Source organism: Nematostella vectensis, chromosome 1, assembly GCF_932526225.1.
Source record: "Nematostella vectensis chromosome 1, jaNemVect1.1, whole genome shotgun sequence".
In the NCBI taxonomy this organism is placed as follows: Eukaryota; Metazoa; Cnidaria; class Anthozoa; order Actiniaria; family Edwardsiidae; genus Nematostella; species Nematostella vectensis.
The window spans coordinates 14,190,375-14,204,033 of record NC_064034.1 but is presented as its reverse complement, the minus strand read 5'-3'; the positions used below and the strand labels follow the sequence as shown (position 1 = coordinate 14,204,033).

The window sequence follows — 13,659 nt, the reverse complement described above, 5'->3', positions numbered from 1 at the left end:
TGCGACCGGTTTGTGTGGGCGGAGCCGCCGAAGAAAGCAAAGAAGACGAAGGCGGTGCCACTATGAACACCATTCTCCAAGAAGAAGGTCAAGGGCAAAGGCAAGAAGCTCCCTACAACCTGCGTAAACGTAAGCGCCCCAGTTCCCCGACCCAAAGAAGAGGATGTAGAAGAGGAGGAGGAGGAGGATGAGGAGGAGATGCCGGATGTAGTGGAAGTGATACCGATGGCGAAGAAGCCGAGAAAGTAGTTGTCGTCGAGAGTGACACTAGCGATGAGGAAGAGGAGGAGGAAGAGTCCATGGAATCTTATAACGAACTTGATAAGCCTCAGGCAACTTACGATGTGATTGATACGTATAACGTCATGCATGTCGTGAGTTTTTATGTGGAATCGTTGATCCTTGACCTGATGGGAGAGTGGGCTCGCTTTGTGCACCGTAACCATGAGCTGTGGATGTTTCGAATAACCAGCCATATAACCACACTAATAATGCCGGAGCAAGTTTTTATTTTGTACTAGTAACTATTTGCTAGTCAACTGTTGAATAAATAAAGTAACATTGATTATTGGTCATTTCGATTATGTTTTAAAGTACATGATATGAATCATATAAATTTTACTTACAATCTTAGTATATTTCGCTCCGGATGCTCTTGATCATTTTTACTGACTACATAACGTCTTTGAACTAACACGCGGTTATGCTAATTCCATCTTTGAATGCTACTTAACCAATCAGGTGGCGACTGTAAAATAACTCAATGCTCTCATGAATACATTTCGTTTTTTGTTGTTTTTTTCCTTTTTCCCCACTATACAATTTAAGGCGTGCGAAACACTCCTCCTGGGTGTGGAGATTCATATCGTAACACGAGATGTATATCTTCTTTCTTATCTTCACATTTAATCGTTATTGTTATTTACTTAACATTACTTGAGAGTTCCTCTTTCGTCGCGATTAAACACAGCTTATGAATTGGTCGCTCGAAACTGCTCGTCTGGGTCTTGATTTTTGCCTTTCTGACTTTCCCGTCTTTTCCTGGAAATACTTCTTCTACCAGGGCCATCTTCCACTTTCTTCTGGGGCAGGAGTCTACCTCGAGTACAAGGTCACCTGATTTCAGATTATCTCTTGGTCTGTACCACTTGTCTCTTCTAAGTAGAGTAGGTGCGAAGTATTTCATCCAAGCTGTCCAGAAATGATGTATTCTTTGCTGTGTCGATTTGTGGAGATGTCTTGGGTTGACTTTGTCTTCTTGTATGGGTACCGGAACCCCGACGTGAGGTCCTATCAGTAGATCATTGGGCGTGATTGGTGGGTTTTCCCATATAGCGTCCGATGACGGGTAGAGTGGTCTACTGTTGACTGTATAGCTAATTTCGGTCAGGATAGTTCTCCATTGCTCTTCAGAGTATATGGGATTTCTGCAAGTTGCGTCTAAGGCTTGTCGAACCGATTTTATGAGACTTTCTGTGACTCCATTCATATGACTGGCCTTGAGTACATTCCATTCCCCTTCGAAATTGCAGCTGAATTCCTCGGCCAACTCTTTCTTGATCTTTTTCTTGTCCCAGTTTTTAGTCACCTCAGATATGTAGGGTTCAGCTCCCTTGAAATTGGTACCGCAATCAGAAAAGCATAAGGCTGGATGACCTCTTGTGCACGCAAATCGTCGAAAGGCCATCAAGAAGGTGTCCGTACTTCGGTCTGTGACCAATTCTAGGTGGACTGCTCTGGTTGTAATGCAAACAAATATGACTGCTTGTGCCTCTTTAAGGGTCTTCCTGTTTAGTCTTATCTGGATAGGTCCAAACATGTCTATTCCAGTGCAGTAGAACGCAGGACTCTGTACTACGACACGAGACATCGGGATCTGTCCTATCAGTTGATCTGCTGGTCTCTTTCTTAACCTTTTGCATGTAACACATGTCCTCGTGATATGTTTGCAGGTGCTCCGTACTCCGATAATCCAATATGTCTTCCTCGACTCATAGATTAGGCTTTTATAGCCACAGTGTCTTCTTCGCGTGTGAAGACTTCGCAAGAGGAGTATTACAAGACCATGATTTCGGGGCAGCACAACCGGAAGGCCTTTTATAAGGCCAGAGATACCCTGACGGTTAGTATGGAATTGACATGGGAGGGACTGCGAAACCTGAGTGATAGACTTGGGCTTGCTCTGCAAGGCCATTGGAAATCTTATATTCAAGATTTGTTGGACTGTCTGTCCCCCGTGGATATGAGAGGAACAAGTTTGGGGTTTGAGCATAGAAATTGCGCGTCAATTTGCAGGGGAAACCCCTTCACCCGTGGTCCCTCTTTCTTAGAGAGAAAAGAGACAATTGTTTGGTTCTCAACGTTTTTATTAATAACAATTTGTATTAAATAACAGGTTTAAATAAAATAAATGTTCTTTCTAAAAAAGTGTCCCTTTATCTTCTTTTTCTCCTTTGGCCCGTGGCAAAGTTAATGGTCCCTGTATCAGGGTTGGGTGGTGCAACCATTCATGATTCTATACTCCATACATCTCGGTAATTTAATTACTTAAGAAGCGCTCCGCTAATCCATTCAAGATGAAATGCAATACTCAAAAAAATGATTTTTCAATAATTTGTCTATAGACTTATATTTGTCTCCTGATTACAAAAATGTGTTTTTTTTTTAAATCGAACAAATATTAAATATTTTATGAATTTTTCCTTATTTTTCTCGGCTTGACCCTGAAAAACACTACAAAATTTGAACCAAGTATCGCTACCTGCACCGCGAAAAATAAACAGCGCAGAAACACAACAACACCACAGGAGGCAACCAGGATATGTGCTCTCAATATTATTTTAATTTCGGCTTAATCCAGTTAAAATAGAATATTTGACAGATTTTCTCAAATATAGCCTCGCATCAATCATTTTGCACGATCGTTAAACCAACAAATTGAGGTTTTAAAAGTCGCATCTGGTACATTGCTCTATCAAAAATGGTCATTTTTCGTGAAAAGATAGTCACTTACTTGCCTAGAATCTGAAATAAAATTTTGGTGATAATAAAATCCGGAGCGCTGAGAGCGCCAAGAAGATACAACACTTCACAGGTGTTTGACCTTTCAACTTGGGCTAACTATGACACCAACTGCTGAATTCGCAGGGAATTTTGGCTTTTGCAGAAGCTCCCTCCTCGATACAACGCTGAAAACAAATTTGAGGACCAATAAATATGTGTGTTATTACTAGCATTCTTCGTTGAGCTAGATGATTTAAAAAAACACGTATTTGAGTGATTATTTGAATGGATTATAACTAGTCTTGCGTAATCTTTGTGTCCAAAGAATTATGGAAGCACCATGAAAAACATTCCGAGATCGCAAGCCGAAGCGAGTTAAAAGGGATTTTACGCGCTTGTAGAGGAACAAGCATTGATAAAAAACGATGCCTATCAAGTACTTTCCCAAGCTGAGGTGAGGAAAATTCGATACCACTTAATTTGTTGTTTTGATCTATGTTACGAATTGTTTGAACACAAACATTACGCAAGACTAGTCTATTCAAATACGCATTCAAATACGTGTTTTGCCTAAATCATCTCGCACAACGAAGATACAAGATACTTATATTATATAAAACTAAAAACATAATTTTGCTTTTTAAATAATAAATCTGTAACGAAAACAGTCTTCTATTAACCTAAAGATAATGGGAAAGGGGATATCTTAGGAAAGTACTGAATATAATTATCACATTATTGTTATTACATTTTCTTTTCAAACATTTAAGGAAGAGTCATATTTCTTCCTTTCCTTGTCCATGTTGACTATTTTTATGCAATTGATGCTCTTTGCTATTTCCCCTCTACACCAAAAATAAATTAATAAACAGATTTGATTTTTAAATTAGAAATTTTCATGTATTACTTTCACTTATATTTTCTTTTTAGGATTTTCTTTCCAAATCTCTTGCCCATTACATTTATTTTAGATGTTTAGATTTATTTCATTGGAATGGTTGGATCCAGGGTTTCTAAAAACACCAAAATATAATGCATTACTGGATGTATATTTGGAGATATTAATTCCCATGGGGATGGAAAATCACCACTTAAAATGGTACATTAAAACTTCAGTATTGCATCTTATCTAAAATTGTGGCTGACACTATATTCTATCTTTAAAATCTTGTTTCATCCATTACTTGTTCTTCGCAAGGACAAAGCTTGTCAGAATGTAGCTTTACAAATGTACATTAATGAAACTTTTTTTAAGGAAAGGGTTTTTTTAGGGCAAGATACTTAAACTTTATAACACTAGCAACAACCTTGTTCCTTTTCAATAATAGAATTCTGTTCACATAGCTTGGATAGCATAGACATGGCCTCTTTAGAGGCCTGTGGTGATGAAAGGGTTAAGATAATGGGAAAGGGGAAATGTCAAGAAATGCTCAATCAAATTATGTTCATTACTGTTATATTTTTTTAAACAAACCTTTTAAGTTGAGTCAATTCCCTTTATATCTCCTCCCCCGTCGACTATTTTTTAGTCAATTGATATTCTTTCCTTCCTCTCTACCCCAAACATAGATCAATGAAAGGGTTTGGTTTGAAATTAGAAGTTAGCATTTTAGCACTGTCAGTGATGCCTTAGATGTTTTTTTTAGGATTTGCTTCCAAAATCAATTTGTTTTTTCTTCATTGCATTCATTTTGGAGTAGGCCACCAAAAACAAGGCCACTATATGGTAAATGGTGGGTGCACCAATATGTAATGCATGAAAGGAGATATATTTTTGGATTTTAATTTTCAGACATTTTTCTGAATATTCGGTCCAATGAAGGAGAGAATCGCCACTAAATCAATACATAAAAATTACAGTATGGCATCTAAACAGTCTAAATATATTATTTGAAATCTGTGGAATGCTGTTACATCCATGACCTATTCTGCACAAGGGCAAAGCTTGTCGGACTATTGTTTTGATTAAAAAAATATATTTATAAACTTCTATGATGGGACATAAGAATTTACCATTAGACTCTTGACAACTTTGACAGCCATATTCACACCAGGAATTGCGTTTGTTAACTTTGATGTACTGCATAATTTAAATTATTGAATAAGGCCTGGATCCATTTGGTTGGTACAATAAATAAATCTCAGTAAAGAGCAGGATCCTAGAGCCCCCCAAAATACATCAATCAGTCAACACAGAAGGTGTTCAATGCTGGCTCCGCTTTTAGGCAGTGCCTAAATCTAAATATTAATGCTCTGTCGTTTTTAAGTCTTGGTCTGACTATAAAGTGGTCCGGGCTCGTCGTCGTCTTTTATAGACCTTCAAGTAGGTCACGTGTGTCGATGAGATCATCGGTAACGCTTCTGATTGGCTAAGGGATGTACTGACCAATCAGAGGCTTGGAGAAAAGGGAAGACGTCATACTGATGATGTCATGGCTTATTTTTATACCTACCCCATGCCCTCTCTTTATGCTTTTTGTTATTAAGGGTTAAAAAGTGTTTTTGAAAGATAAAAAAATGGTTACGGTAACACTGTGTACCAACTGATTGGGTTAAGTATTTGTATTTGTCCAATTAGAGGGTAAAAAAAGGTTTAAAATTAAAAAAGATTGGTTTATTTTTTAAAAAAAAAGTATTTTTAGCTTACTAGAATTAAAGCTTTTTGATTGGATAAGAGTTCTAAAAAAGAGGTTGCATTTTCACTCGCATTTTAGTTTGTTCTTGGCGAACTTCGCCATGGCTTATGATGGTGATGATAATGAGTGGCTTACCGAATTGTTAGAAGTATTACCTGACCCCGAAGAAGAAGGAGAAGAGAGTGAACGACTTCCTCCTGATTTTTTTCACGACGATCTCGCTGAGTCGGACTTACCTCAATTTAGCTCCTTTGACGAATTGTTTGACTATTATTGCACCCCTAGGAGGAGGGTGAGGAGATTTCGTTTTAAGATCCTTTTTTGAACTAACCTGGCCCTTCCGGGTCGCAACAACAAGAAGGTCGTGAAAAGAAACGCTCTGTTGATTGTGATGATGATGAGGAGGAGGAGGAGGAGGAGAAGGACGATGTCTCGTATGATTTACGTCAAGTGACTACTCGACATTCTACCAAAATGAGTACTGACTGTACCTATTCAAAAATTGCTAAGTCTCAATACTGCCAAAAAACTTCCATCTCATACCTGTAAAACGGCATTGGCAGACACATTCATATTTTTTTTATGAACAAGGTACAAGTAATAAGGGAAGGTTTTCCAACAACAGAAACCGATAACAATGAACAAATTCTAAATTTTGTACAAACACAAAGCAACTATGCTATCTCTGAATTTAATGAGTTTTCTCCAACTACAGTGCACGAATTTTCTTACTTGGTAAGCAATATGATATCCAAGTCGTGCAGCTTAGATCCCCTGCATGGTTCCATTTTACGGGATTGCCAAGGAGTTATTCTTCCTCTTATTACAAATATAATCAACCTTTCTTTTTCTGAGGCGGTTGTACCACTATCTTTAAAGGAAGCTGTACTTGATACCATTCTTAAGAAGGACAATTTGGACCATGAGATACAAAATCATTTTCGACCCATCTCCATCCATTTGTGTCGAAGGCAATGGAAAAAGTTGTTGCCATTAGACTAAACCAACATCTTGATTGCGGGGACTTGCATAAGATCTATCAGTCGGCCTACAAAAAAGGGCATAGTACTGAGACAGCCCTTACGCGCATACAAAATGACATTCTGAGAGCCATTGATGATGGGCAAAGTGTCATTCTTGTATTGCTTGACTTATCAGCGGCATTTGATACAGTGGATCATGATTTGCTGATTGGAAGACTTAATCATCGCTTTAAAATTAAAGGATCGGCGCTCTCCTGGTTGAGGCCATATCTGTCTGACAGATCTCAGTTTGTGGAAATCGGAAATGAAAGATCAGAAAGCAAGAAGCTTGTCTGTGGTGTACCTGAGTGATCAGTTTTAGGTCCATTGCTATATTCGATGTACACTGTACCTCTTGCAGACATAATCAGGAAACATGGACTAAACATCCATTTTTATGCTGACGACACGCAAATCTACATGTCGTTCAATCCTCTATCTGATAAAGAACCTGCTCTGTCGCGACACTTAGTTGAATCATGTATCGATGACATTAATAGATGGATGACAGCCAAAACGCTTTTTCTTAATGGTGATAAGAAGGAACTTCTCGTACTTCATGCTCGTCGTCGCCCTAAACCTAATCTGAGTTTCATCAATGTTGGGTCTGATGTTGTTGAGATATCTGATTCCGCAAAAAAATATTGGAACATGGTTTGACAGCGAGATGTCAATGGACAAACAAGTAAAGAACATATGCAAATCAGCTTTTTTTCATCTAAGCAATATTGCAAAAATAAGAAAATACATATCATTTAAACACTGCGAGATACTTCTCCATTCATTTGTCACGTCTAGGCTGGACTATTGTAACTCGCTTCTTACAGGCCTGAAACAAAAACATGTCCGTAAACTCTAATCTGTCCAAAACTCTGCAGCACGCATTCTCACTGGTGTACGTAAATTTGACCATATAACCCCTATCTTACAGGAGCTCCATTGGCGGCCTATTCCCAAAAGAATAAATTTCAAAATACTACTTTTAACTTTCAAATATTTAAATGGCCTAACTCCTTCCTATTTAAATAAATTGCTTACACCTTATGTTCCACGAAGAAGTCTGCGCTCTGAAAAGAAAGCCTTACTGGTAGAGCCTAGGTGCAATCTTAAAACTTATGGCTATAAATCATTTTCACACACTGGGCCTAGGCTCTGGATTTCCTTACCTCTAAACATAAGAAATTGGGACAGTTTAAATGAATTCAAGACAATGGTTAAAACCCATCTTTTCAGAAGTGCTTTTTAACATGTTTTAAAAGACCTATCATTTCTAGCGTTATATATTAGAATATATATATATATATATATATATATATATAAAATGATGGTTGAAGGCTTTCATAGAAAGTGCTCAATACTCGAAAGTAGAGGGGTGTATAGTGTTGGTTTGTGAAAAATACAAACTACATAGGTTTCCCTACAGGTCTGTTTCGTGGTTGCCCACTCATCAGGGGATTTAATGAGAATATCCCTACCATCGTATATATACTATTAACATTGAAATTTACATAATAATAGACTGATAGTTTTAGCTAAGGCGGTAAAAGGAACAATAGCGAGTTACATTAAATATGCGGGGCGAAAACTAACAGTGCGGAACGTGTGAAAAATTGATAGCGCGAAAATTTAACGGTGACGGGATTAACAGTTCTAATTGTTTCGTAGCAGGGCTTTGTTTCTGTGGCGGCACGAGGACACGAGTTCATTGCGTTTATTTAGAGTTGATAGTTTGGGTTGGCAGATGATCGTCAGCTTTTCCTTGAGGCAGAGGTTGCAACGCTTAGTGGTACTGTTGTAGGCGGAGTGGGAAGAAAGAATGCGCCATGAAATAAAGTACTCAATCATGTTGTCCTTGAGAGTCCAGACGTGTTTGCTGAGTTCGGTGGAGTTTCTGTGTTTGGCGTGTCGGAATGATGCGGTGTGGTTTCTGTACCTGGTCTTGAAGCTGTTTTCAGTGAGCCCGACGTATGTTTCCGAGGTGTTGTTGTCTTTTCGAGTTACGGTAGCTTGGTAGATAACAGATGTCTGTAGGCAGTTTCCGTCTAGAGGGCAGGTGTCTTTCTGTCGGCAGTTGCATGTCTTGTTGTTGGTAGTGGTAGGGGCGGAGCTGGCGATCTCGGTAGCCGACGATGCGGTGATGATGCGCTTGTTGTGGTTGTCGATGATCTGTTTGGTGTTGTTCATGCAGCTGTAACTGATTTTGATGGTGTTTCTGTTGAAGATTTTACGGAGGTGGTTGTCTTTCGGGAAGTGCTTGTCTATCAGGGTGAGGAATCTGTGGCCGATGTTGGTGCTGGTGTTCTTGCTGAAGGGCGGGTTGTACCATAGGATGTTGTTGCGTTTGCGGGTTTTACGGTTGGTTACGGTGTTGGGTTCGTAGCGTAGCGTGTAGTTGTATCCGCTATCGTCGAGTGCTTTCTGGTAAGGTGGCGCGGTCTGGTCAAAGGAGGCTTGGTCTGAAGATAGGGCAGATAGGCGTCTGTTGATACCAGCAGGGATGTTCTTGGTGATGGAGGGCGGGTGGTTGCTCTCACGGTGGACATATTGTAGCGAGGAGTTCGGCTTTGTATAAGGCTGGTGTACATTACGTTTTAGGTCGAGGGTGACGTCTAGGAAATTGACAACTTGTTTGTTTGCCTCAATGGTGATTCGGAGTCCGTTGTTGTTGAAGATGCGGCATAGTTCCTTTTTTAGGTTTTCGGTGGCTCTGGATGTGGCGTTGGTGATGGCTAGTTCGTCGTCGCGGTAGAGTCCTACGTTCATATTGAGGTCCTGAAGTTGGGAGAGAAGGAAGTTGCCTACAAGTTCACAGGTTTCTGCGCCATCGAAGCTCCCCATCGTAACATCAAATATCGTGTTGCCTTTCTTCTGCCAGGGTGTTTGGTTGTGGACCAGGAAGGAGCTCTTGGAGTGGGTTATGATCTCTTTTTCATCAGGGGTGATTTCGTCATAGTTGGAGGCGAAATCGAGTGCTCTTGATAGTAGGTCTTGGCTGATAGATGGGTAGAATTCTACAATGTCAAAACAGATGAAGTTGAGTTGGTGTTTGTTTTCGGCAGCCTTGAACCAGCCGCCGCCGGAACGGCAAACGCTGGCACACCTTCGGCACACACACCAGTCTCGGAAAGCAACTCTGCATGGTCGGCCCGCTCGGTTATCGGGGTCGCTGGTCTTCTAGTGTCATTGAATGGCGTCTACACACGTAGGCGGGAGCTAGCTGCCGCGTTCACTCGTACACCAGCTGTTAAACAGCGAGCTACCGATCCACTTGCTACCGAAGGTACCGACGACGTGACCCCGCCCGCAAATGCACAGCAGATCAAGGATCGACCGCTTGCCGTTCCGGCGACAGCGCTTCGCGCTCCCGGACTATGCAAATCTCGACTGTTAGCCATGGAGTTAGCAGACATTTAAACACAAGAACCCATATCCGCACGTCCGTGCATCATATGCGTAAACGCGTATATATGTCGACGACGCAGCAAAGCAAGATTACAAAGACCATCACCGACGCCGCAGTCATAACCGGCCTCTTCGCCGGTATTGGCTGGGTTGGGCGCAAGGTCTTGCGCGAAGACTTCACCAAAGACGCCTCCGCGAACGCCATGAACTACGCAAAAATGACTGCCGCTGTTTCGGGTGCTGTCGCTTTGAAGGACTACCTTGAGGACCAGAAGATCCTGCCCATGTAGCATTGTACTACACGTGTAGGCCACGTATTAGACTCGTGTTTACGTACACACAGCACGTGAAACGTACACACTACTCGATGGCCTCCATCGCAATTTTGGTTGGCGGCGCCGTCCTAAACGCGACTGCATTCGTTGGTGGCAACTACCTCGCAAAGTTCCTGTCGAACGATGAAAGCCCTGCCTTAGCTGAGAAGGAGAGGCACGACAAGGCCCTCGAGAAATACCAACAAGACTATGGACGCTACCAACAGCGGCGACACGAAATCCTCGATTGGCAAGCGCAAAGTCGCGAGAGAAGGGCCCTCGCAAAGCAAAGCTTCACCGACACTGACTACGCGCTCAAACTTTACAACCAGACCCGACCAAAACAACTCCTGGAGTCAATGCGGGCTCCTGAGCTGTCCGACTACTACATCCCCAGCAAAATGCAGAAAAACGCCGAGTTGGCGAACATTGGCGCCGGCGCTCTTGCCATCGGCTACACAGCTAGCCGCTTGCTGTGATGCAGCTGCCGTCCCGGCGCTGCATCTAGGCGGCCTTTTCCCATACTGCGCGTATTCGTATACGTATAAGATGATTGCAGACCATTTGTGGAGTGCTATGCACGAGGTAGCAGCCGCTGCGCTAAGCGAGTGACACCGAAGGTGTCGTCGATGGGTGGATTATGTAGCTTTGGTGACATTACTAACCGAAGCCTCGAGTTGTGGCGCGCAGACAGGGAGTGTGTTAAGAGATTCGCCAATGTAGTTCTCCGAGGGCCTACCGACCTCACAAAGACCGCCTCGGCACTACCAGAGCAGACGGCAACGGCCTGTTTAAGACTGATACACCTGTTGCAGTACATTGCCGACACGTAATGGCGGCGAAGCGCAGGTCCGACGAAGAACTCGATGCATTACTTCGTCCTATATACTACGCCAGAGGTGGCTTACAGGGAGTGACCGCTCTGCATGCCAAACTCCCCAAGGGCTCAGCCTCCATAGATCGAGTGCGCAAGTGGGTAAGCTCGCAGCCCGTCGGGGGCTACACACAGACACCCCCTCCTCCGACTACCTTCGCCCACTTCTCGGAACAGATACCAAACCGTATCCACCAGTCGGACCTGCTATTCTCGCCAATCGACCGCGGGTACAAGTATGCCCTGACTGTCGTTGACGTTGCTTCACGATATAAAACCGCCCGCCCACTGAGGACTAAGAGCGCGGCCGTCGTCTCCCGCGAACTCGCTGACATCTATGCAGAGGGACCTTTCACATGGCCTAGAATCCTCATGGTTGATGACGGCACGGAGTTCAAGGGTGCCACCACGAAGCTCCTAACAGACCACGGGGTGGAGGTCCAACGGGCTGAGCCAGGGAACCACAGGAGCCAAGCTTTCGCCAAGTCTTTCCATCGCTGGCTGGCACAGCGCCTATTTCGTGCGCAGTACTCGAAGGAGCTTGCATCCGGCGAAACAAACCGCGAGTGGGTTACTGCTTTTCCAATCGTCATCTCGGACATAAACGCAACGAAGACTCGCATGACTGGCTATGCGCCTAAAGACGCAATAAAGCTGAGGCGCGTGCCTCTCAAAGCCGAAAAGCCCCCCTTAAAGGTCCCCTTAGAGGTAGGAACGGAGGTGTACATCGCCGTAAACGAGGAAGACCTCCAGGACAAGGGCCGACGGCGAGCCTTTGTATGCGTCGACCTTCTCACCCCTTTTGCCTGGTACGGGCACTGGCTAAATAGATGCTTATAAAAAGGATTCTAATTTGTTAATTTTAGGTTAACAGGTTCATTCTAGGTTCTTATATGTGGTTCTTAACTGTATAATAAAATAATGTACTCAGACTTTAATACTTACACAAGAGAAAGAAAATGCCCTATCTTTGCAAGTTAAGTTTTAACTAAAGACTAAAAGTAACTTAAAGAAGTAAAAGGAATTGGGACAGTACAGGCAGGGAATGAGTACTTTTACGTCAAACCCACTATGATAGTGTGATTTGCTGATATACTTATTAATTTATAGGAATTTGATATGCATTTCTTTATTGTTTTTAATTTAAAAGAGAATAAAATAGCACCCAGCTTTTTGTGAGGAACTTTAATTGATCCTCATATCATTTTAGAATAAATATGACCTCCCTTCACACCTGAAAGCCTTCCCTGTTAATCAAAGCATAAATTTATTTTGATAGTTTTGCTGTATCAGTTGTCTATCAAATATAGTTTAGTTAATGATATCCTTAGTAATGTCAAAAAATACTTTTTTTACCTAGAACAAAAAAACATATTTGTTCTAGGTATTCCCTAGGAGGATTGAGAGGAAACCTTTTAATAATATTTGCAGTATTTATAGAACATGTAATATTTATATGTTTAACACATTGTGCCGTTTTTGTGGGTGTTGGAACATGATGCATAATGAAAGTGCAGGGAAGGGGGTTCTACACAAGTTTATGCTGAAAATGTCATGCTGGCTCCGCTTTTAGGCAGTGCTTAAATCTATATATTATAGTATGTGTGAGTAGGGAACACACTTATATGTGTGAGCAGGGAACACTTATCATATGTGTGTGCAGGGAAAGCTTGTTGTATGTGTGAGCAGGGAACATTTATCTTATAGTACGTGTGTGCAGGGAAACATTGTAGTATTTGTGAGCAGGGAACACTTATACAGGAGTTTCAGGTTAACAGGAGTCCATAAGTAGGGATTGAAGTTGTTTTATTTTATCAGTTCAAATAAAACTTTAATTGATTTTTTGTTTAAAAAGTAGCTGGTGCTTGGAAAATTCTAGCTGGCTGTTCTGCAGGCCTCAGTGCCTTAATGAAACCCCTGCTTATAGTATGTGTGACTTTTTTGAAGCCCCACCCCCCTCCTGAATTAATGCTGTCTAAACTGTGATTTCACTATTCGTATCTTATGTTTTAGTAACATTTATGACAGCAAATCTTTAGTGGTTGAAAACTGGAGTAGGAGATAGGGATGGTGTATTAAAATGTTTGTATTCATAAAGATATGCAGTTGCATTTTCTATTAATTTAGTACTTAAACTTAGTAAAAGTGTTAAAAGAGGGACTGGAAATTTACATCAAGGGATTTTTGGGCATGAAATGTTGGGCTCCCTTGCAGCAAACATCTCCTGAAGTCTCTTGGTGTCCAAAGCTATACTCAACAAAAGGACTATGTAAAATGCCATGCACATTTATGTTAGTCCTGATTATTTTATTGTAGAAATGTAGTAAATAAAGAAATATCTGTTCAGTATCAGTTGTTTATCAAATGCAGCTAACACACTTAAAACTCGTAACCTCCTCTTTGCTATT

The 13,659-nt window shown here is 41.6% G+C and overlaps 1 protein-coding gene across 1 annotated transcript; it reads right to left on the bottom strand.

The window, feature by feature from the left end:
• Positions 1-492: 492 nt before the first annotated feature.
• On the bottom strand, positions 493-2,084 carry LOC125570079. Its single transcript, XM_048730895.1, has 2 exons — positions 627-2,084; positions 493-539 (listed from the first exon to the last, which is right to left on the bottom strand). The coding sequence occupies exon 1, from the start codon at positions 1,868-1,870 to the stop codon at positions 923-925; it is 948 nt and encodes a 315-aa protein (XP_048586852.1). The 5' UTR covers positions 1,871-2,084; the 3' UTR covers positions 493-539; positions 627-922.
• Positions 2,085-13,659: the final 11,575 nt, after the last annotated feature.